General features: G+C 32.3%; 1 protein-coding gene across 1 annotated transcript in view; it reads left to right on the forward strand.

Moving 5' to 3' along the window:
* Nucleotides 1-25087, forward strand: part of Atf2 (activating transcription factor 2) — a 109494-nt gene that overhangs the window by 75200 nt on the left and 9207 nt on the right. The window contains exons 10-13 of the mRNA XM_071619048.1: nt 384-498; nt 2667-2756; nt 14796-14945; nt 18341-18547. Coding sequence (XP_071475149.1) covers nt 384-498; nt 2667-2756; nt 14796-14945; nt 18341-18547 — 562 coding nt within the window. The remainder of the gene's footprint in view (nt 1-383; nt 499-2666; nt 2757-14795; nt 14946-18340; nt 18548-25087) is intronic.

Here is a 25087-nt window from a genome sequence, read left to right on the forward strand (position 1 = left end):
ATGTGAATTTAAGATGATCTCTTATTTTCATGCTATTTCAAAAAAAAGAAAAACATAAAATTACTACATCATCAGATAACATTTCTTTCGGTTCTTACAAGTAGCTTCCAAGAGCTTTTTGATGAGAATTTTTCCTATTTTATAGAATATTGTCCCAAATGAATCTATAATCTTTTCCATTTTTTAACATTGTTGAATAGATTGTACATTTAAGATACAATTAAAACTAATTAAATTTTGCAGTTTGCTTTACAGTGATTAGAGAATTTATTTTTAAATAATTTTTAAGATTTTTAAATTAATAGGAATAAGAGTACTGTTGTTTTTTTGAAGGGATGATTGTCATGGCTTTTTTTAAATTTCCCTTGTTTTGTTTTTCTTAGCCCTGTACCAGGCCCATTTCCTCTTCTGTTACATCTCCCTAATGGACAAACCATGCCTGTTGCTATTCCTGCATCAATTACAAGTTCTAATGTGCATGTTCCAGCTGCAGTCCCAGTAAGTTGTAAAGTTAGACTAATTCTTGTAGCAAACTGGTTTTTGTAAAGCAGTTAGAAAATATATTTGGAACTGCTTCATTAGCTGAAACTAAACTTAACAAAATACTTATTAGTGATGGGTAATATTTACTTGTTGATATTTGTAGTAATAAAATATACGATTGTAGGCAAATGTAATTGGATAGAAAAGAGTTTTTCCTTCCCATTCAAATCTTGATTTCCTGCTTTTTTTTTTTTAATACTAAGAACTTCACCCCTTGTTCAGTTCATTTCAATTTGCCTAGATTAGTAGAATTCAGATATTTCTGATTTCTGCAGGTTTTGTTTTGTTTTGTTTTAACTGCGGATTGAACACAGGGCCTCATGCATACCAGGCAAGCATTCTACCAGTGAAGCTATATCCTCAGCCCCAGAGTTCTAATTTTAAAGATACTAATACTAGAACGCTATCAAATAATTCTATGGCATTTCTATTTACTTATAAAGACCTCATAAAGGTTCTGTGAGCCTTTATGGTCCAATTAGTTTTACAGAATTTCTTTGATGGCCCAAGCATGTTAAAATCTAAATGTGCTGAAGTAGTAGTCTCCCAGTTTGTAATGAAAAGATCCAAGAGATTTTTTTTGAAGGGCATGTTCAATATATAAATTTTGGAAGACATGGACAAAATAGTCAAATAACTATTTATGATATTTAATAGTTTAGTGAGAATTTAAAAACACATTGTGAAATGCTGCAACTTAGAAATAATGCTTTTTTCCTACTCACTTTCTGGGGGTGGGCAGTGGGTGGGGTACCAGGGACTGAACCCAAAGGTACATAACCACTGAACCACATCCACAATTCTTCCTTTTTATTTTTTGAGACAGGGTCTTGCTGAGTTGCTTAGGCCCTGGCTAAATTACTGGGGCTGACTTTGAACTTGTAGTCCTTCTGTCTCAGCCTCCTGATCTGATGGGATTACAAACATGTGCCATTACACTCTGCCCTACTCTCATGTTTAATAAACAGTTTAATTCATACTTTCCAAATGTGTCAACATTTCACATTTTAATCCTGAGAACCACTGCTTTAAATATCTAACATAAAAATTTTCCAAGCACATCATTTTTATTTTCACCTAAATTATTTATGATATAATAGTTTTTGAATCTGTAGTTTCCTGGAAATCTTATCCAAAGCCTTAGATACTCATTTATATAATAAAAAGTTTAGTTTTTAAATGATGACTTTTAGTAATGTTAACACTGTATTTCTTTTTAAAATTATTTTTAAAAGCCTACTTATAGTAACAGATACTTTGAATACAGTTATACCCCCAGAAATATTAAGAGATTAATATTATGTTTATACTTTTTTAAATGCTTAATACTTTAATACTTCCAAGTGATCTAAGTATCTAAAATCAGTATTGACTGGGATAATTTTAAGATAATAAGACTTCTTCAAAACAAAACTTTTGTTCAAAATTTATTATTGGAAAGACTTTTTGTAAAATACTCATATAAGTTCTTCCTTTTTGCTGAGGATATTTTTGAGATGGAAAACATTTTTGCCTTGTATTTGAGATTATATGGTTATCCTATTAATTGTATCTGTGATGACAGCAACTTAAAAATGAAAGAAGAGTAGTACTAGTTAAAAAAAAATGTGGTAAAAATCTGTTCCAGATTATTTGAGAAGTTGTTAGTAGTAATCATCTTCTTTGTCATTATCCAATATATTGATACATCAAAGAAATCATATTTTAGAAAATTTTCATATACAAATATATATTTTAGAAAAGCAGAGTTCATTGTTGAAATTATTTTGTATGCCTATTGTCACTAGTTTTGACATTCTTTCAAATGCAAAATGAAAGTGACAGATTTGTGAGAAATTTTGCATTAATCACTTCCAATACTATGAGTTTTTAAAAGAAACATTAAAGAAGTCATGAAAATTGAAAATTAGGGAAGCACATGTCTCAGAGAAACTGACAACTTTTGAGGGATATATCTGGATGTAAAGCAGGATTTGGTGTAGACATATAATCAGCTAGAGATAAGTTCTATAATTTTGTGATTTTAATGTTTCAAATTGTAATAGCCATTATACAAATAAAAATACAAATCTCATTTTGAAAATATTCTGTAGAAAATATTTTTCAATATCTTTTTTGCATAGCTTGTTCGACCAGTCACCATGGTGCCTAGTGTTCCAGGAATTCCAGGCCCTTCCTCCCCTCAACCAGTACAACAGTCAGAAGCAAAAATGGTGAGCAAAAATTTGTTTATTTTGTACATTTTTTTAAGCTTTGAATTAGTTTTTTCCATTAAAACTTGCTTCAAAGGTACAGTTTAGGTCCCATTTTAAAAAGTCATGGACTATATTACATTGTAGAAGAACCATAAATTTTGGCAAAGGAAAGCTTCTATTAGCGTAGTAATTGGTTAGTGGTACTTTAAAATAAATGGGTGAGTTGGGAATACAGTTCTGGTTCTTGTCATTTGTAATTTGTCTGGTTTTGACTTTTTTAAACAAACTCTCCTCCTGGTGGAGACTAGGAGTGTTACAGCTGAGACTATGTGTAATCATCTGAAGGCAGGGCTGAATGAGTGGTTTTAAACAGTATAAAAAAAATTCTGAAATAGTATACAAGCTAGGAAACATTGTACATGATAAATAAAAGTATATCTTTTTCTATTGTGTTTCAGACATAAGAAATTAGTATTGTTTTTACTGGGGAATAAGATTAATCAAATTATGTAATGTGCATGTGCAAGTAAGGCATAATGAATTCCACTATTATGTCTAATTAGAAAGCACCAGAAAGAAAGAGAAATTAGTATTGCTTAAAGGGATAAGATCTATATTTTAATTTTAATCCTAACTTTCCTATCCACTACCCTAAATCAAGCCAGTTTAACTTTTCTGAGGTCCACTTTTCAGTGTCTTTAAAATAGAATTAAGACTTGATTTCTGGCGTTACTCAACCCAAATTGCCATAAACTTTTTAACTTTCTTTTAAAAGACATGAGATTTTTTTTTTATTTTATAATCAGTGTAATTCTTCATTCTGCAGTCTGAGACAATGCAGGACTAATTCTTCTTAACATCAATTAATTAGTGTATTCTTAGAAAATCAATAAATAAGTAGTTATTAGATCCTTTTATTTGCTTCAGTTCTAGGCACTATATTAATGATACAATTGCGTAGACATAAAAAACATTACATGTTGCAAGACTTACAGGTTTTTACAACTATTCTCTATTAGTGCAAATAATCAATCTGATATTTGCACATGATAACCTTTGTTTAAAAGTTACATCATTTGAACGAATGACAGTTGGTTGAAAAAATGTAAACATTGACTGGTTATTGTTTGTGGTGAAAGAACAAAACGTAGGGGGTAAAATTGTTCACATCATAGAATGTTGGGTCAGAGCCTTTGGAAATATTAAGATGAACTTGATACCAGAAGAAATTCACTGGGGATATTTTTTATACTTGCTGTTTAAAATACTATATTAATGAAAAATTCAATTTAAGATTCCATGCCATGAGAACTCTTCCATGGAAGTCAAAAAGATCCTGTTGTTGTAGACTGCACCAAAAAATAGGCTTACACATTCAGTGGACTTTTTTTCCTACAGATTTTTTCAAAAGGAAAACATCCAATTTAAAGAAGTTCTTTTGGCTACAAGTGTAGGCAATAGATCTAGCATCTATTAAACCTAAGACTAACTAAATAACTTTTTCTCTTAGGTAATTAGGAAACTAAATTAAAAGAGTAAAAGTGTTTTGAACATTTATGTGTGAAAAAAATAACCAAAGCGATAACTTTTATCATTTTATATATAAAAAACAATCATCACTTAAAAATCCCAAAACTAGGCTGGGAGCAGTGGTGCACGCCTGAAATCCCAGCAGTTTGGGAGGTTAAGACAGGAGGATCACAAGGTCAAACCCAGTCTCAGCAATTTAGAAAATCACTAAGCAACTCTGTGAGACTCTGTCTCTAAATAAAATATAAAAAAGGGCTGGGAATGTGGCTCAGTGGTTAAGTAACCCTGAGTTCAATCCCTGACCCCCCCCCCCCAAAAAAAAACCCACAAAATAATCCAATTTAATTTCTTATTAGAATTTTGGTAATGTAAAATAGCCATATTTTCATGATTGCCTATTTTAATTGGGATAATAAATAAGATTTCCCTATTTTGTATTAAATAAAAAATATGGAAATTATTCTACTTCCTTTTTAAATTTTTTCTTATGGAAAATTTCAAAATATAAAAAGAAAATAGGATAATATAACAAACTTCCATGTATTCATCACCCAACTTAGTAACGTGACACTATCATTCTTATATCTGTACTTCCCATTTAACTGTTTTTATTTCTGTCTCAATTCAAAATTTACATACACTGATTGAGTCAATTATACTTTTATAGTTTTAATAATTAAAGGCGTTCACAGAACCCACACCACATTATGATATAGAACATTGACATCTACCTAGAAAGTTTTTTGTTTCCCTTCCCTATTAGTTCTCCTTCCAGCTGTTCTGCTGCTATAGTGACTGTAGTCCTAAAATTTCATATAAATGAAATTAATATGTACTCTCTTATATCCAGCTCAGTGAATGTCTCTGAGATTTGTTCATGTTGTTGAGTGTATCACAGTTTGCTTCTTTTTATTGCAGAATAGTATTCCATTGTGTGAATAAACCACAATTTTTTTTTCCCTCTCCTATTAATGGCCACTTGGTTTCCAAGTGGTTAGCTGTTTTGAGTAAAGCTACTATGTGCATTCCTTTTGTTTTTATTTTAATTTAGTTTCATTTTGTTTGGATCAAACCCAGGGCTTCAGCGTGCTAGTCAAGCCCTCTTCTCTACCCTGACCTACACCCCAAGCTCCCACTACTATGCACATTCTCCTACAGTTCTTTGTGAACATAATTTTTATTTTCTTGGAAAATACCTAATGGATAGAAATGCTGAGTCAGGGTAAATGTATAAGAAATTGTTTCTTTTACCAAGAGTTTATATTGCCTCCAGAAGTATATGGGAATTTCCTTTGTCTCCACAGTCTTGCTGACCTTTAGATTTCTCTCTTTAATTATAGACATTCTAGGAGTGTATAGCAGTTTCTGGTTGTTTGCATTTCCTTTTTGATCAAACTTTGTGAAGTCTTTTGCCCATTTTTTAATGGCTTTTCTTTTACTGTAGGAATTTTTTATATATATATTGGATTCAAGATTTTTGTTAGTTCTGTATGTGGGTGTGTAACATGTACATATGTGTGTGTGTGTGTGTATGTGTGTATACGTATGCATGCACACACATAGATATATATTTATATTAGGGGGGGGTTGCAATTAGAATTATATCTTAGTGAATTTTTGGTTTTTTGTTTTGTTTTTTGGATGCCATTGATAGTGACTTTTGTGCCCCAAACTGATTATTCGGGGACTACTTTTTAAAAACATGTTCACATTTATCAAAGTTACAAATTTGAAAACTTAAGTTTCTTAAGTTTTCAAAGCAATTTACAAATACAAGTGTGTAATAATTGCTTCTAAAGGGTTTTAAATATAATGCATCTGAAATATGTTAAGCCACATTTGTAAATTTATCTTTGTTATTACCTCAGTTAACAAACTTTCCTAAGTGTTTGATAACTCTTAAACTTGAAGATTTGATGAGGCTTGGTTTTCTTAGATATACCTATAGCATTTAGAAGCTTAGTTAAGATTATCTTACTACTGAAAACTAAAATTTACAGGTCTAAATCAATCTCCAAATTAAACATTTTTAATTAAAATACAAAGATAATCTGTTACCCAGTGTAGCAAATTATTTTAGCACTTTTAGAACAGAATTTACCAAAAAGTGCAAATTGATTTCCAAGTTTAAAGTTAAAATGTCAGTGTCATGAATTTATTAGTAAGCTTCAGGAGATAAAAACAATTCTGTCGACCCATCTGAAGACTGTTGAAGTTAGGTTCATATCAGTTCACAGAGGTTTCTTGATGACCAAATTATTGATCACAGGACTAGATGTTTTCCTGCAACAAAGATAGAACTCCACATTCATTTTCTCCAAGTGGATGGTTCTGTTATGCCAGATTTGTGGGACCCCAATAAATCTCCAGGAGCCGAATCCGATGCAAGCACACAAGAGTCTTTTTTGCAAGCTCGAGGCTCGACTCACAACCATTCTCGAAACAGCAGTCCCAGGGAGTGAGTCCCGGTCCTTTGTTCAGTGAGATTTTATAGGTTTGGGGGGGGATACTCTATGCGTCACAACATCACACAGCAAATCATTCCACGCCGAGGGAAAGTCAAACAACAACTCTTAACATTGATTAGCACATTCACTGGCGGGAACAAGTTGGGTAGGGGTGATTGGTCAGTACAAGAGGGGGATTCGATTGAACTGATTGGTTTAGGCCAAGAGGGGTGTACGTGCTAAACTACATGGTTTCCCAACATGTTATCAACCACCATAAACTACTTGGGAGTCATTTGGCATTTCAGGTATTTTCCCTGTCTCATGCTGATTGGAGATTGCTAGGGGGGTTGCTATGAGTCCTCACCTAGCCTAACTGAGTCAGGAACACCTGGTGTCACAGACCTCTCCTGTTATTTACAGACAAACAACTCAGCAGGGTGGGTATGTACTTAGGAGTGCTCTGTGGGTTTTTCCAAGAACAAGGGTTACGTCCTCTTCCTTAGGACAGGCCTTGAGGTAGAAGCTGCTGTTATTTATTTATTTTTTAAAAATGGAGTCACATTAGTTTCTCAGTTCTTAGCTCACAACCCCTGAATTCATTTAACATGTTAAATAATTCTGGCTGCAGCCACCAGTAAAACCTATTTCTTTTACTATTTCAGTTGAATTTTGCTTTGTTGGTGTAGTGGTGGTAGTTTTCAACTCTTTGAAAACATGTAAACATCTTTTTAAAATTTTTCTTTTGTGGTACTAGGGATCAAACTCATGTGCATTCTACCACTAAGCTACATCTACAACTCTTGATTTTCTATTTTGAGACAGGATCTCACTAAGTTGATGAAACTGGCCTTGAACTGGCAATCCTACTACTTCAGCCTTCTGGTAGCTAGGATTACAAGTGGTACACTACCACACCTGGCTAAAAAAATCATTCTTTTGGGGTTCTACATCTCTCTCAAGAACTGTTTGATCTTTGGTCACAATATGTTAATGGCATGCTACATAGTTTAATGTAGTAGTGATTCTGCTCATATGACCTATGGTTAAGAAAATAAGAGAAATGGCAAAATTGAAACAGTTAAGAATAAGAATGCAGCACACCACTTAACTTTGTATCCTAAGAAAAACTTAACTTTGTATCCTAAGAAAGCCAAGGATGCTTTTGTAATAACTTGATTTTCAGATGCCCAATGCTTAAGGAAAATTTATGTATGTGTCAGGTTTTGTCAACTACAAATAGGAAAATAAGGTCTTTCTTTTCTGTTGAAGTCTTCAAAGTAAACTTCAAAAGAAAAAAAAAATTAACAACTTATTAGTCTTTGGAAAAGTAATGTGGTAAAGAAGTGGGCTAAGCGGTCCACAAATACAAGATTATCTAGTACTTTTTAACACTATAGAAAAATTCCCAGGATCTGCTATTTTTACAAAATTATAGCAGATATTATCAAATTTAGATTTAGGAGGTTTTTGGTTTTGGTTTTGTCATTAAACACATAAACAGTAGATATTTGCTGTCTGTGTTACTCTTAAAATAAGGAAACTTTCTTATGTAATATTTGAAGTAAAATACTGACTCTAGAAATAAGATGTTGATCATCTGGGAGTTTTGTTTAGGAATATTTAGTGAAGTATTTAAGTAGTAGCCTTCAGAATCATTCCTTTAAGACTTGTGACAAACTGAGAAATATCTTTCTACACAGTGGGTAGCCAGTAGGGTTTCTGCGGGGGATTTCTACCAAGAGCTGACATAGGGCATCTTGGCAAATGTTCAGAAACCTACATTAACTTAGATGGGCCCTGCATGGAACCTCATGTTCAGCAGAATTCTTCTGACCTGCCTCTGCATGCCAAGCTAATCAGCAAACACCTAATGAGCCCACACCAAAGAAACAGACCCTCTCCAAACCTACTTCATTTTCATATGTTCTCTAGGGGTGGGGAGACAAGACTTCATGAGGACTGATGATGCTGCAAAGACCACAATAATGATAATTAACTTGCTGAATTTAGAAGATTATGCTGTTAATTAGTTGAAAAATAAAGATAAGTAATAGAGCAGCAGATGGTAGGATAACACCCAGGAGAAGGAGGGTTATTACTCTGATGAGTTTTTGTGGCACATATGAAATATGTATCTGACTTTTTCATAAATTGTTTCTAGAGAACGTTATCTTTTTTTCTCTGAACTATGATAGTTTTTTTTTTCTATCAGGTTCTGACAGATTTGATACAGTTGATTTCAAGAGTACAACATAAGCAGAGAACATAGAACTTGAATAACAAATTATTTTTATCAGATCACCTATAAAAATGAATGTATCAGATTGTTCATCACAATGAATGAAGGTATAAATATGCAGATGCACCATTCACCGTTTAATTAATTGGCACAGTCTATATCTCAAAGAAAAAAGCTCTTATTATAGGTGTTGAACTTGACATTGCTAAACATTAACTCAACTTCAAAACACTAATCTACTTCTTAGAAACATAATAATAAAAGACAGGTTTTTTTCAAGCAGTATATGCCTTTCCCTTAAAATTATGCCTAGGATTTATTGTACATATTAGAGATTATAGATCACTTAAATCTTATTTAATTTCTTTGAGTGCTCATTCTTTATTTTCTGAACACTCAATCTTTATTTGCCTTTTTTTTTTTTGGTTTTTTTTTTTTTTTTTGGTACCAGGGCTTGAACTCAGGGGCACTCGGCCGCCACGTGCCCAGTCCTATTTTGTATTTTATTTAGAGACAGGGTCTAACTGAGTTGTTTAGCACCTCATCATTGCTGAGGCTGGCTTTGAACTCGGGATCCTCCTATCTCGGCCTCCTGAGCTGCTGGGATTACAGGCATGTTCCACCATGCCTAGCTTTTATTTGCTTATTAAATTTCTCTGGTGAGAGAAACTTTGATCTTAGTAATGGACTGAGCATAGGATAACAAATATACTTAGATTACTTTTTTTTCCATTTGTAAAATTATTTAGTACACTGCCAACATTTTAAAAATGGGACACATCACATCCTTTACTGAAAGATTTGGATGCCCTGGCCCAGCATTCCAATGTGGCCATATGGGACCTGTGCTCTTCCATGGTTCACAGAACATCTGTGTATGAGACCAGGAGCAGTTGTCACTGGGTTAGATGGGAGGATATTATCTCCAACCTCCATAAGCCCTCAAACTTCCAAATTCTCCAGAGATAATAATGGTTTCTCTGTCATTCCAACTGGGGTTACAAGGTCTGGAAGAACGAATGACATTCCACCTTTATTGGAGGACAGCACTGTGAGTTTTAAATAATGATGCCTTGCCGTGCCCCAGGGCCAGCGGGCTCAAACATCTCCAGCTGCAGGGCATATTCAGTGACCTGTTTGGCCAGTTCTGGGGAGGGGATGGTGGTGTCTTCTGGCTTCTGCTGGCTGGCAAAACTGTAGTAGTTGTTGGGGCCCAGGACCAACCCTCACTTTTAGCTTAGACCATCATCTTCTTGGGTGTCTTGAAAAAGAGGTTCTGGGTGGCCTCAGTGATAAGGATTTTCTCAGCCTTCTCAATAAATCCTACCATCTTGTCACTGATAGTGTCCAGCAGAATGTTGTTGAAGATGTGTAGCATTCAGCAGGGATGATGCCTTTGACCAGGAATACCTTGTTGTAGCTGCCCTCTACCAGATACAGCTCAAGGGACACAGGGTGCTTGATGTAGACATTGGTCTAAATACCCTTGGCAGGTAGGTGCTAGAATACTTAATATTAGGGCAAAGCTCTATTTTGGCAAAGTGTTTGTTAATAATGTGTTAAGTGAACTGGGGGTGGGGGTGGTCAACAGATAGAATTTCAGGTTTTACCTCTGCTACTAACTTTATGATTTTGAGCAGTAACTTCAATCTTTGAAAAGTTTTTTTATATGGAAGATGATGATTATATTTTGATTTCCATTATCTCAGCTAGCTCCAAAATTCTATTGTAAAATAAATGTCCACTGTATTTATATTTGCTTTCATTAATTCTTTTAAATCCAAGATGTTTGACCTTTTTTAAAATACTCCTAACATATATAAAGGTAAATTATAGGTATCCTTATATGAATTATAAAAATTTATATGAATATTTAGTGCCTGCTTTCTTCACCTAACTCATTCTAAGTTTTTAGCACACATATATATACATACACATATATATGTATGCATATATATATAATGTGCACATATATATATAGTTTTTTAAAAAATCAATCAGCAGTTGAACAGTGTTAATTAACCCTTAAAATCTCTTTCTTATATTTTATATCCACTGGCACACTTTCCAAGTCAGACCCATTGTAATCAATGTAACAGCATGGAGCAAACATTAGTGCTTCCTCACTGGATGAGTGCTGTATACCCTAGGGCAGTCAAGGGAGGATAATGAATGAATACTGATGCTGCTTTTAAGTGCTCTGTAAGGTTGTAACTTGCCCTACTAAAGATTATTCAAGAGAGTGATGTTTATGTACTTCAGACTCCCCTATGTGCAGTTACTGTATTTCATTAATTCTAAGAGTTAAGCTCTTCACTATAAAACTTTAAATGCTCTTCAATTCTATAATCTTTTCTACCTAAGGACTTAAAAATGTTTTACCAACACATAATTTACCAAGCCTCACAGCTCTATTTTGTAGTGTATTTTTGCACATATTATATCCAGAAACAAAAGCTCCAATTTAGCACTATAAATTGGGTACTATTTGTTATATTTTGATCTCTAACATTCTGTTTATTGAAGGTATAAATATGCAGACCAACCATCTCCTCAGACTCTCCTTCTTTGTTCTGTTTATGTGATCTATACTCTTTTCTAACTTTTATCTTTCTTTCACTTCTTTTCGATCAGTTTCCTAAATATTCCTGTTTTTTTCCAGCCAGCTACCAGTTAGGTCACTCATCTGTTTCCATTTTTTTATGTGTCTACTTCAACATTATTCTCAGTCATTAGTGTCCTTATTTCCTTTGTCCTAACGACAAATTGTTTCTGATTTCTTAAAAAAAAAAAAAAAAAGAAGAAGAAGGCATTTGGGCTGCGATTGTGGCTCAGCGGTAGAGCGCTTACCTAGCACAGGCGCGACCCGGGTTCAATTCTCAGCACCACATAAAAATAAAGGCATTGTGTTGTGTTCATCTACAAAAAATATATTCATATTATCATTCTCTCTCTTTCTCTCCCCCCCTCCCTCCCTCCCTCCCTCCCTCCCTCTCTCTCTCAAAAAATGTTAGGGTATAGAGGAAAGAAGGAATTAGGAATTTTGTCTGTATTCTTAAATATAATATATTGCAGTATATGGTATGGGTTTGTTTGTTTTGGTACTAGAGATTGAACCCAGGGTCTCATGCATGCTAGGCAAATGATCTGTCACAGAACTACATTGCCAGCCTTTTAAAAAATTTTATTTTGAGACAAGATCTTGCTGAATTGCCTAGAATGGCCTCGAACCTAGAATCCTTCTACCTTAACCCTCTGCATCACTGGGATTACAGCCACCACACCTGGCTCAATAACTATTCTTGAAGAAATAAAGAAGCTAACATTTTAGAAATCCTTTTATGAATCAGATAATTATGGATATTATATTTAATTTTTGTTTAACTCCTCCAAGGGAGTTATTCCCAGTTTCACAGATAAGAAAATTAAGACTCAAAAGATTAATTTATTCAAAATTACGGATAGTTTGAATTAAAGTTCTATATGTACGTGATCTTCTCATCTGAAAAGACATTATAATACATTGTGTATACAATTAGTGAAGATAGTAGGACTTTACAGATATTGTGATTTTTATAGTTCGTAGAGAAAGTCTGTCAGAAAAGGAGAAAACATGTCTGATCCTGGGTGACATGGCTTAGCAGTTGTATAAGGTTTGTCTTTCTCAATCCTTTATGGTTGTCTTTTGAAAGCCATGCAGTCTCAAGATTATCTTTCTTGTTCTTTCCCTGTGTTTTCTGACAGTACCAAGTATAATATATGTAACATAGTGCCATAGAAAAATTGCACACTTTGAAGCTGAAGAGATTTTGTATTCAAAACCAGGATTTGAACTAGTTTAATAGCTTGAGAGAATGATCACCGGATTCCTAATCTATAAAACAGGGATACTATTCATTTAAGAACATATTAAAAACTATTGATAACTCAGATGAATCTCAAGTGCATTATGCCAAAGGAAAAAAGCCAGATTCAAAAGACTAGACACTATATGTTTCTGTTAAAATGATATTCTGGATAAGATAAAATTCTTGGGGTCAAAAAACAGATTAGTGGTTTCCAGGGGCCAGAGATGCAAGGAAAATATGACAGGATAGGGCATTTTGTGGGTAGAATTATTCAGTATCCTAGTTGTGGAGAAAGTAACACAAGTGTATGTGCTTGTTGACACTCAAAGAACTGTATACACTAAAATGAGTAAATTTACTGTCTGTAAAACTTATACCTCAATAAGACTTTTCTGTAAACTACTGACTTTATTTTAAAAATCAAATCCAGAATCTACAAGCATTCAGTAGAGAGAAAATGTCCACTAATGCTTATCTAGGCATAATTATTGCCTGTGGTGAAATTCTACTGATCTTTTCATATATGCTTCAGTTGTTAAGGGATTTGGATCACATATAATAAACAATAAAAAGATATGCATAGATGAAAAATTTTGTAGTTGATAAAATTTTCTAAAATTTTTCTTGGAATAAGTGAAAACAGCTGTAGAAACATTTGAGGGCCTTTTTCAAAAGGTCTTAATTTTTTTTAAAGAGAGAGAGAGAGGGAGAAAGAGAAAGAATGAATTTTTTAATATTTATATTTTAGTTTTCGGCGGACACAACATCTTTGTTTGTATGTGGTGCTGAGGATCGAACCCGGGCCGCACGCATGTCAGGCGAGCGCGCTACCGCTTGAGCCACATCCCCAGCCCTCAAAAGGTCTTTTCTTCACATGCATTCTTTACTATGTGCTGTGGAAAGGAAGAAAGGAAAAATTGTTAAGAAATTTTTTTTTTTTTAATAGTTAACATCCAAACTGGGCTCAGTGGCACACAGCTGTAATCCCAGCGGCTCGGGAGGCTGAGACAGGAGGATGGAAATTTCAAAGCCAGCCCGGCAATGTCGAGGCACTAAGCAACTCAGTGAAACTTACTTGGGGCTCAAGAACTACATCTCAGTTAAGAGCAGTGTTAGCAATAGTAGTCCCAGGTTTTTCCAGGTTCTTGATGTTCCTTTCATTGCTGATATACTATGATTATCTTATACTAATTGTTACGTACTTACAAATCATAAAACTACCTTAAAAAACACATCTGCCCAGTTTCACAGAAGAAATCAAGATAATCTCTGCTCTTGTTATCTAATTGGCATATGACATGACATATTTCTGATGATAGATAAATTTCATTCAAATTGTATCTTTATGAGGAGGTGTAGCCATAAAATGTAGGGCTTTAATCTAATACCAGACCTATTACATTCTATAAGTCAATTAGGTCCAGTTCATTTTACTGGCAAAAAATAAAATATAGTGGAAGAAAAGGATCTACAGGAAGTAAAGCCAACTGTAAGTTCTAGAAGGAAGTTCAGTCTGGCAGGCAGCATAGTGGCCTAAAAAAATGCAGCATCTCTTCATTGTCCAAATACCAAACCTATAAACAGAGATTATTAAAGGGGACCAAATCTGGGTAAGAATAGATTTAGGTTTTAGTATCTTAAGCAGAACCTGGGGGTGGGGAGGAGGTATAAGAATGAGGGAGAAAAGAATGGATAAAAGTGTATATCACAGTTAACTTGTAATGTGTTTTTTAATTGATCAAAGCTAGTTATTTTCAGCTAACTTTTATTTTTTAACTTTTCAGAATTAGACAAAAAGAGAAGCTTTCCAAATGTACAATTGTTTGTCATATTGATATTTATAATACTCAATGAAATATAATAATTGAAACTAATTTCAAAGCCAAATATGTTCCTTAACAAATATTTTCAATTAGCTAATGGGTATGTTATAAACTACATTTGGGGATAAAGCAGGAAACTTCTTTTTTAAATGGTGTTTACATTTCAGAGATTAAAAGCTGCTTTGACCCAACAACATCCTCCAGTTACCAATGGTGATACTGTCAAAGGTCATGGTAGTGGATTGGTTAGGACTCAGTCAGAAGAATCTCGCCCACAATCATTACAACAACCAGCTACATCCACAACAGAAACTCCGGTATGTGTGTTTTTTTTTAATCATTCACTACTCTTGTTACCAATAAAAAAACAAATGTAGTGTAACTTACATTGACTCTTTTATATATTTTGAAAAAAATAAATTTTTTTTGTCATGTTGTCATTCCAGAACTATATCAAAAATCTTAAGAAAAGGTAGGTCAGTATGTATGTGTTAATACAAAATTAAATAGATAAAAATAATAGATACATTGTTACTGTTCAAGACATTCTATAAATAACTCTGTGGGCATTTATATATATTGACCTGACACAACACAGAAGACTTGTGTTTTTGTTTTTTGGCACTAGGGACTGAATCAGAGGCATTCTACTTCTGAGACACATCCCTAACCCTTTTCATTTTTTATTTTAAGTTGCCCAGGTTGGCCTTAAACACACAGTCCTCCTGCCTCAGCCTTCCAAATAGCTGAGATTTCAGGTGTGCACCACTGTGCCCAGTTTTTAAATAAATAGTTTTTAATTCTAGAACAGTGAAACCTAATACAACTTTGGGAAACTTATTTCATTCCTTCTTTCTTGGTGGAGGAATTTTAGGGTTGTGATTCCCTCTTTGGAAAATTTGTCCTATAACTAGAAAAACATCAGAACCTTATGTTGAGAGGAATGAAGAGTTTCTTTTAATTATTGTCACAAAACTATAGACAGACTTGTCTTAAAAACAAACAATAATTGTCAATATATTTTCCTTTCTTCGATATAAATAGGTTTGATATTAAACTGTACTCTTGAATATTATTACATAGTCGATATGTTCTGTAAACATTATAGACATTAACAACTTATTTGATATTGTTGAGGAATGCCTTATTCTTTAGAAACGTTTCAGATAGCAAAACTAAGATCTCTAAAGAGTATTTCTACTGGGCACAGTGGTATATGCCTGTAGTCCCAGCTACTTGGGAGGCTAAGTCAGGAGAATTGCAAGTTCAAGCCCAGCAATTTAGTGAGACCCTGTCTCAAAATAAAAAATAAGAAGGACGGTGTCTGTAACCCACTGATAATGCACCCCTGCACTCAATCCCCAGTACAACAAAAACAACAAAAGAATCTTTCTGAATCTCTTTTCAAAATTGTCATTGATTTTCCTTTTCCCTAGAATATCATTGTTCCTAATTACACTGCCTAGCATATTATAGTATTGCAATGGTCTCTAGCCACTGAAGTGTATAGGGCTGTTAACTAATGTTCCACATGTCCAAAGAAGCAGGCATTTTTTTCTTTAGCAATTCTTGTTTCCACATGTTGTTTTTGCTCACTCATTATAAAGCACTAGTTCTTTTTATTTATTCATGTAAGTATTCTTACTATACTTCTAGGTAATGGGAGGTCTTTTAAATATATAAATATTCATACCCATATATGTGTAAGTCATATGACACAAATCAAATGATTCTTGAATTAAAATTTGTAAAACATCACCAAAAGAATAAATATGGCAGCAGTTTATACTAAGGACCCTTTTCACTTATCTCTAGTTTCTAACTGCCTATCATGATTGATATTTCTATATGTCTACAATAAATTTCTAACCCCCTGCCTTTTGGCGATATGAGAGCTCCAACCCAGGGTCTCACACATGCTAGGCAAGCACTCTAACACTGAGCTACATCCCCAGCCTTTATAATAAATTTTATATTCTCTACTTGAAGAATATTAGTATTGACCTTAAAAATTTCCAATCAAAGAAATGGGTAAATAGCAAGTTTCAGATTGTCAACTAAACATAGATATTTACTTAGCTATTTTATCTTTATTTTCATATACTATTAGTCTTTCCCTAGATTTATAACTTTATGTTTTATTGTATCAAATAGAAGCCCAGTGAGTACAGGACTTTATCTATTTGTTCACTGATATATCACTAGACTCTAGAATAGTTTCTATAAATATTTTCATGAATCTAATGGTAATAATTTCTGCTATTCTATTACTTTGATTAATCTTTGCTGTGATGAATTAAATCAATTAAAAACAAATCAAAGAAATTCTTTCTATTCAGACAATTGAATAAAAAAATTGTTCTCAGTAAAAAAAAATGATAGAGGATGAAGAAAAATATTTCAAGGCTGCAGTTCTTGAAACCAGCCATACAAATATTTTTCTAAAAGATTAAGTTGCAATACGTAGGTTTAAAAAAAAAGCAATTTAATTTAGTGCTTGATCTTTATTACAATTAAAATACTTCAGAAGTGAAATAACCCTCTCATTTATTTATTTTGTGGTACTGAACTATATCCCCAGTCCTAACCCTCTTAATTTTTTACTGCTAGTTGTTTGAACAAAGGAATCAAGTGATAACTTACTATTTTGGGGAGTTTGTAGAATGAGGAATAGTTTGGCAATTTACCTGCAGAACTTATCTTGAACACGTACATACATAAGATTTTTGCTTATTACATAGACTTGATTTGATTTTATTTGTTCACACCCTTAAAATATATAGGTAAAAAATTATAGGTAAAAGATTGTTGTTAGTCTTGTCTTTTGAATTATGTACCTATAACAATTAAGTGCTCTTTCTTCTACACAAATTTCTAGTGGTTCATTTCCAATCTCCCATATTCAGCTGTTTTGTGGCATGGATTTGGGGGTTCATAAGAGGACTGGAGGTTTCTGTTGTTCTCTAGTCCTATATACTAGACAGTATGACTAGTGATTGAAGATTTATATCTTTGGCTGATCAGAAATCAAGCTGATCCATTAGGAGGAAATGGGATCAATTAAAAAATGAAAATTAGGGTTCTTGTGGGATTCTGCCTGCTAGGAAAATGAGCACTAATAATTATAAGAACCTGACCCTTAGAAAAAGACTGACCCTGAATTTCAAAGCTAACTACCACAAAGTATATACCTATCTTAATTCCTTAATTTTAGAAAAACCAATAAAGAAAATTGACAGATTTAATATATAGTATATTTTATTTAAAAAATAGACAAAAAATGGTTTTCTGACTTGAATTTAATTAGAAAGTTAAGTTTTTGAACTAATTAAATAATCAGTAATTTTCAAAGGATAAAATATTACAAGAAAGTCGATTTAATGTACATGTAGAAAATTCAAGATGTACATATGATCATTAGTATTATATTTTCGATTTTTTATTTCTAAGCAAATGAAAATATTATATATACTTTAAAGAAGATATTCACTATGACATTGCTTTAGTAAGAATTTCATTATAGTATGATTCATTTATTTCAAGGGGGCAATTAAAGCATAGGGTGATTTTTATGTTGCTCCAGAATACTAATGTATTCCTCAAGACTTAGAAAATAAAGTTAGTGACTCTCCCCCTTTGACACCCTTTACTGCCTACATCAGTTCACTCACTAAACATAAATATAACAAACTTCCATCTCTGTGCACTGTAGGCTTCTCCAGCTCACACAACTCCACAGACTCAAAATACAAGTGGTCGTCGAAGAAGAGCTGCTAATGAGGATCCTGATGAAAAAAGGAGGAAATTTTTAGAGCGAAACAGAGCAGCAGCTTCAAGATGCCGACAAAAAAGGAAAGTCTGGGTTCAGTCCTTAGAAAAAAAAGCAGAAGACTTGAGTTCATTAAATGGTCAACTGCAGGTATGGTGCATACATATGTGTTTTGTTTTGCCATTTATCTTTAATAGTTGTGAACATAGCTTTTCCTTGTTTCTTTCTAGTTGGCCATCAGGATATTTTAGGGCATAATATTGGGTGTAGGTAGACTCTATAGTAATATAATCATAGTTTTATAAACGTGTTTGAATGCTGAGATGAAGTGATATAAAATTTTCAGCACTGACACATTAAGAAACTTAAAATACACTATCTTTGGGCTGGGGATGTGGCTCAAGCGGTAATGCACTCGCCTGGCATGCGCGGGGTGCTGGGTTCAATCCTCAGCACCACATTAAAAAAATAAATAAATAAATAAAGATGTTTTGTCCACCAAAAACTGAAAAATAAATATTAAAAATTCTCTCTCTGTCTTTAAAAAAATACACTATCTTAACTATCTAGCTTAAACTTTATGAAGTTGTAATTCTAAAATTTAAAAATATTACTTAAATTCACTTTCTTTGTTTATCTTTTGATCATATCATAACTAAGTTGCTTCAGCAGTTTGCACTTTTAAGTTTTTTAATTCTTTGAATTACAAGTTTTATTTTGTTTTGTTTTAACACTCATGAAAGGTTCCAGATTGACCTTAAATAGTTTCTTTAGGACCTCGTGAGGTCATAAAGATTTTAAGACTCCTTACTCAGTCATTCTTAATATTGTGAGTATTTTCTAATAAAGTCTTTTTAGCCACCAATTAATGAACATCAACTACAAGTTGATATTAATGAGTTATACTTGTTATTAATATAGGCCAATATAAAGCGAATCTTTCTATATAATCATTATTAATGATAAGAGAGACCCCTACTCCTTTTTAAAATCTATCTGTAAAGATATTACACATATAATTGTCTCTTTAAATGCTTAGGAAAAAATTTCTAACAGCAAACATAGTGTTTAACCAAATTAAATATTATAATTCAAAAATTGTAATATGTGAGGCAGACATCTTTTATAAATCCATGTTGTGCTCTGAGTATGAACATGATAACTTTAGAACAAATCAATTGTCTTACAAACCTATATTAAACCATTTAATTTTAATAACTTACTGTACCACATAGACTTCCAATATGTGGAAGTATAACAAGTATAAAACTAGAGTTTATTAAGAAATATTATCATTACCATATGATAAATGAATTTTTATTTAAGAACTAGTTTCACTATTTGTTTACATATTTATTTATTTTATGGCAGTGCTGAGGATCAAACTCAGCATGTCATGCATGCTAGGCAAGCACAATGCCATTGCTCTACATCTGTAGCCATACACAATTTTTCAGGAAAAAAAATTCTGAATTTTTTTTTACCTTTTAAATAAAATGAAACAGATTATAAATATTAATTTATGTATATACTACAAAATAGCTATATACTTTACCAAACCTGTTAGAATAATAACTACTGTTTTTTAAAATTTCAAACTTTTATTACATTAATAAAGTGGCTTAAATATATCTTTTGGTTTTGATCATAACAAAACCTTCTGAATGACTTGGCTGTTTTATAGTTGGATAACATAAAACCCATCTCTTCCAGCCTTAGTTGTCTGACCTGTAGAATAGAAATAATAGTACTTGTCCTGTTTCTCTATCATTACATAAATCAAATTGAAATGAATGCAAGTGTTTTCCATTAAAAAAAAGTGATAACTTATCGGTATTTTCCTTTGTAATTTGGTCTATTATGTCTTGTTTTAAAAATTAAAAGTGTTTGAAAACTATTAAGTGGTATATAAATGTATGGTATCATTTACAAAGATTTTAATTAGGACCAGTTTTCTGCTTTGACCCAAATTATAGAAGTATTAATAGCTTTGAATGAAATATTGCTTTCCCTAATTATGCAACAGCACTGGTCACCACTTACTAATAGCAACACTTAATTATTTAAGAAAATCTTGTAAGATTCAGTATTCAAAATACATATAATCTTTTTTTCATTTATCTTGTTTTTTCTGCCATATGATAAAAATGTTTATTGTAACAAAAGGTGACTTTTTATATTTCCTAATTTGGGTAGAAATTTCTCACTTGGAGAAACAAAGGCAAAATTTATCATCTTAGTAGAAGTTAACTGACACCATTTTCAAAGCATCTGACTTTTACATGGATGTCAGATTCAGGAAATTACTAAATTAAGCTCTAAATTGAAAATGATTTCAGTTAATATCTCAAACTACAAATAGAAAAGTAAAATCATCTTTTTAATCATTAAAAATTAAGTGGTGTTAGCACTATGTTAGTTTTTGAAATGTATTCCAAAATATGAAGAGCTAAAATGATGTGTTATCAGGGATTTACTTTAAAATTTTTCTCAAAAATAAAGATTGAAAAATGAAGTTCAGCCATATGTATTAACCTTGAGAAATATCCATTATATATATATTTATGGGCAAAAGGAATCTTGGCTAGAAACAGCCTTCAGGGATAAATGAATTAAACTGTGATATATGCATACATACAATGGAATAGTATTCAGCCATAAAAGGAATGAAGTGTATGAAAGAACCTTGAAACATGTTGCTTAATGAAGCCAGAACAAAACATTGTACATTATATGCACTCATTCGTATTCTGGGATATCCAGAATAGATAAATCTATCTAGAGAGAATGCATATTGACGAGGTGAGTGGAAGAGAATTGGGAAAAACTGCTTAATGTGTAAAGGCTTTTACTTTAGAGTGATGGAAACATTTTATAATTGAGGGTGATGGTTGTACAACATTGTAAATGTACTAAATGCCACTTTAAAATGGTTACTTTTATGTTACTTGAATTTCTCTTCAAATTACTCATATTAAAAGGTATAGCACAATCCTTTTTTCATTAATGAAGGGTTTACATAGATAAATATATAGGTGTAGAAATGGTTTAGGAAATGACTCCGTAAATTCAGGTAAATTTTTAACAGTGATGTGTACCATGATGTAAATAATGGTGATGGAGGAGATTGAGAACCATGGATGATGGGAAGAAAGGCACTTCAGTTATAACTTTTCTATTATTGTTTCAAGTCAATATATGATTTTTACTTTTTGTTGTTTTATAGTTATGTTTTCAAATAAAATTAAAAGTTTTTAAAACTCTTTTGACCAGAGTTTATTTGCAGAGCATGAAATGTTAATCCACTTATAATGGTTTCAGGGAACAAGAATTTCTTTTAGTCTGCTAACAACCAACCCATTAACTGAAGGACATAATGAATTATGTAGAAAATTTAGTGTCAAAGAAATAATTAAACTCTATGGAAATCATTCATCAATTCTGTACTTCCTTAATAATCCTTTATGTGGCATACAAGTTTAGCTGATCAGTATACTAGGTAATGACCCATGGTTATTTATACAATAAAAAGATTAACAGGTGTTAAGTTGTGATTGTTCATATTTTTACCAAATACATATTTGATTTTAAAGAAAATTATTATGAAGATCATTTCCTCATTCATTGAATCATGTTTTAGCTTTCTAAAATCATCACTAAAAGAGCACTTTAATCAAATGCTATTACAGACATTTATGGTACTGTAGACCAAGAATTGAATACTGTTAGTTATCAGTAATTGTATTTTAAAATAATACCTGTTCTGTTACTTTTATCTTTTATTTGAAATGGTTTTAACCTGTGTTTAACTTTGTCTTTCAATTATATTCGTTATGGAGGTTAGTTTTCAGTATACAATTTTAACATGTGTCCTTGTAAACAGAAAGGCAGACTCTTCTCTTTATTTATTTATTTTATATTTATTTTTTAGGTGTAGTTGGACACAATGCCTTTATTTTATTTATTTATTTTTATGTGGTGCTGAGGATTGAACCCAGGGCCTCACACATGCTAGGTGAGCACTCTACCACTGAGCTACAACCCCAGCCCCTCTTCTCTTTATTAATAGTAGCTCTTTAGTAATTTTTCTGTGAGCAAACTTAATTTTTTCATTTGGGATTTTGTTTTTAAAACTTAAATATTGCAAAATAATTGTGAGGTAGAAGCCCCCAAAATTAATAAAAGCATAATTTAATACATGAGGATTTTTCACTCAATAGTTAATGGTGTGGAAAAGGTTTTGTTCATTAATTCAGTGACTTACAGGGAATGGAATCAAGTCTTTTATTCCTAGTACCTAAACAATATATCATTTCTATATTTATTACTTGAAATAGGAAAGAAAAGCAGTTGGAAGATGCTATACAATGCCTGTTTTGTTTAATTACTGAAAAAGTTGTAATGCTATGATGTGCTCTCTTCCCCACCCACCCCCCCATGAAATTTTAACTACATTCATCTCTACCTTGTATGTTTTATTATGGACTTGAAATCTAGTAATTTTTATTTTACTTTTTTTTTTTTTTTTTTGTACTGGAGATTTAACCCAGGGACACTTTACCACTGAGCTACATTCCCAGCCCATTTTTTTTCTCATTTTGAGGCAGATGTCACTAAATTTCTGAGGCTGGCCTCAAACTTTTGATCCTCTTGTCTCTGCCTCCACAGCCCCTGGATTTATAGGCATGTGCCACTAGCTCTTACTTTTAATATTATTTAATAAAACTTTTTCTAAGCCTTTACTTTTTAATCTGTCAAATTGATAGAATAATTACTGTTAGGAAGATCAAGTGAGACAAAGTGTAGAAGTATGTTGTAGCTGCATCATGTAAGTGCAAGTTATTATTCATTCTGTCATTATGTTTCTGTTATGTACAAGGCATGTTATTAGATACAGATTATATAACAGTAAAAAATAATTGTCTATGCATTTACAGAATTTCTGATCTAGCAGAGACAGACACAAAACAAGTAATTAAATGTGAAAATAGGACAGTGGTCATTCCCACTCATTTTTTAAGTTATTTCCAAAGTATTTTTTAACTCTAATAAAAACTCTATTTGTTTTTCCTACTATAACAGATACAAATTAAAGAACTAATTTATTATCAGTTATAAGGTTTTACATCCAGTATAATCCTTGGGCCTGTATGGTGAGAATCTTGGTACTTAATAACTGGCTTTTGTGAAAACTGAATATAATAAAATAGTTTATAGCAATAAGAAGTCCCCAAAAGAAGGAACTATTCAATATTATTTCTCCAATTTTGGGGGTAGTGGCTAAACTAGAAATTCAAATACCGTAAATTTATGGAGTAACAGGCCATGAAAACATAACTAAATTTTTGATTGATTAATCAGTTGACTGTCCTGTCATGCATGATTCATCAGACTTATCTGCTTCAGATAAACAATATAGAAAAATATTATTTGTTCACTAGTATGTAGTTAAATTTAAGTAGCCACATTCTTAGAGTGAAGCAGTTGTATAGAAGATGTTAAAATAATTGACTTTGGATTTTAGACCAGAATAGTATTTTTTTCAACATTTCCTTTTTCTTCCCAATCTGTTTCATTTTGACAAAATAATAGTTGCTCACATTTGAATGAGACTTTTTTGCATTTTCAAAATGCTTTTAATGCCCCTTGTTTCATCTTCAAAATGATCTAAGAATCTTCTACAAGTGCTAACTCACAGACAGTGGGCAATACAACCAGGAAGGCTTTGGAAGCTGAATCCAATTAAAGTGTATTCTAAAATAATCCACAGAGTAGATGGTAGATGTGTAAACATTTCTTTTTTCATTTACTATTAAATCTGTGTCTTAACATCCCCTCAAATTTATTTTGGCTTAAGCAAACTGGTTGTATATGTATTCTCTTCCTTTTTTTTTTTTTCCTTTCTAAAATTTCTGTATAGAAGCCTTCATGTTGTATTTGTTACATAACAGCCCCCCTCCCAACCTATATTCTAATCTTTCTTTATAGAAAATTTTCAAAATTAAAATTATAACTTGTACAACCACTTTATCCAAATAGTAATATAGTCAAACCTATGTTCTTAAGAATAAAATAGTTCCTTTAAAACTTATGTATATGAGATTATAGTTCTTAAATGCTTGGATAAATTTGTTGAGTTTTACTATATCATGAATGACTTAGAAATTACTTGACTTTAGCCTGTTCTGCCTAATTTATTATATAAACTTTACCTGTATAATCCTCATATTTTCAACTTCTACTTGACTTGGTCTTGACCACTAGCATATGCTTACATTTAGGAGTCCAGCTCAACTAAATCTACTTCTATCAAAGCATGGCCCATTCTCATGCTTAACCTATACTTCAATTGTGTTTGCTTTTCAATACATGTCTCAGTCCCACTGCCAGTAACTATGTCCTATTGCTGCTTTCAGACTAGTGCTTATACCAGATTTTAAAGAAATTAATTATTAGGGTACAATAATAACACAAATTATGTCTAATTTATAACCTCTCACCCAAAAGTCACTTTTTAAATTTTTTTAAGTTAATAAAGATAGACATAATACTTTTATTTAATTTATTTATTTTATGTGATACTGAGGATCGAACCCAGTGCTTCACACATGCTAGGCAAGCACTCTACTACTGAGGGCCCCCAGCCCCCTAAAGTCACTTTTGAGCTTTAGGATCATCATTAGGAAAATT

The sequence above is a fragment of the Marmota flaviventris genome, chromosome 11 (assembly GCF_047511675.1).
Source record: "Marmota flaviventris isolate mMarFla1 chromosome 11, mMarFla1.hap1, whole genome shotgun sequence".
NCBI classification, from domain to species: Eukaryota; Metazoa; Chordata; class Mammalia; order Rodentia; family Sciuridae; genus Marmota; species Marmota flaviventris.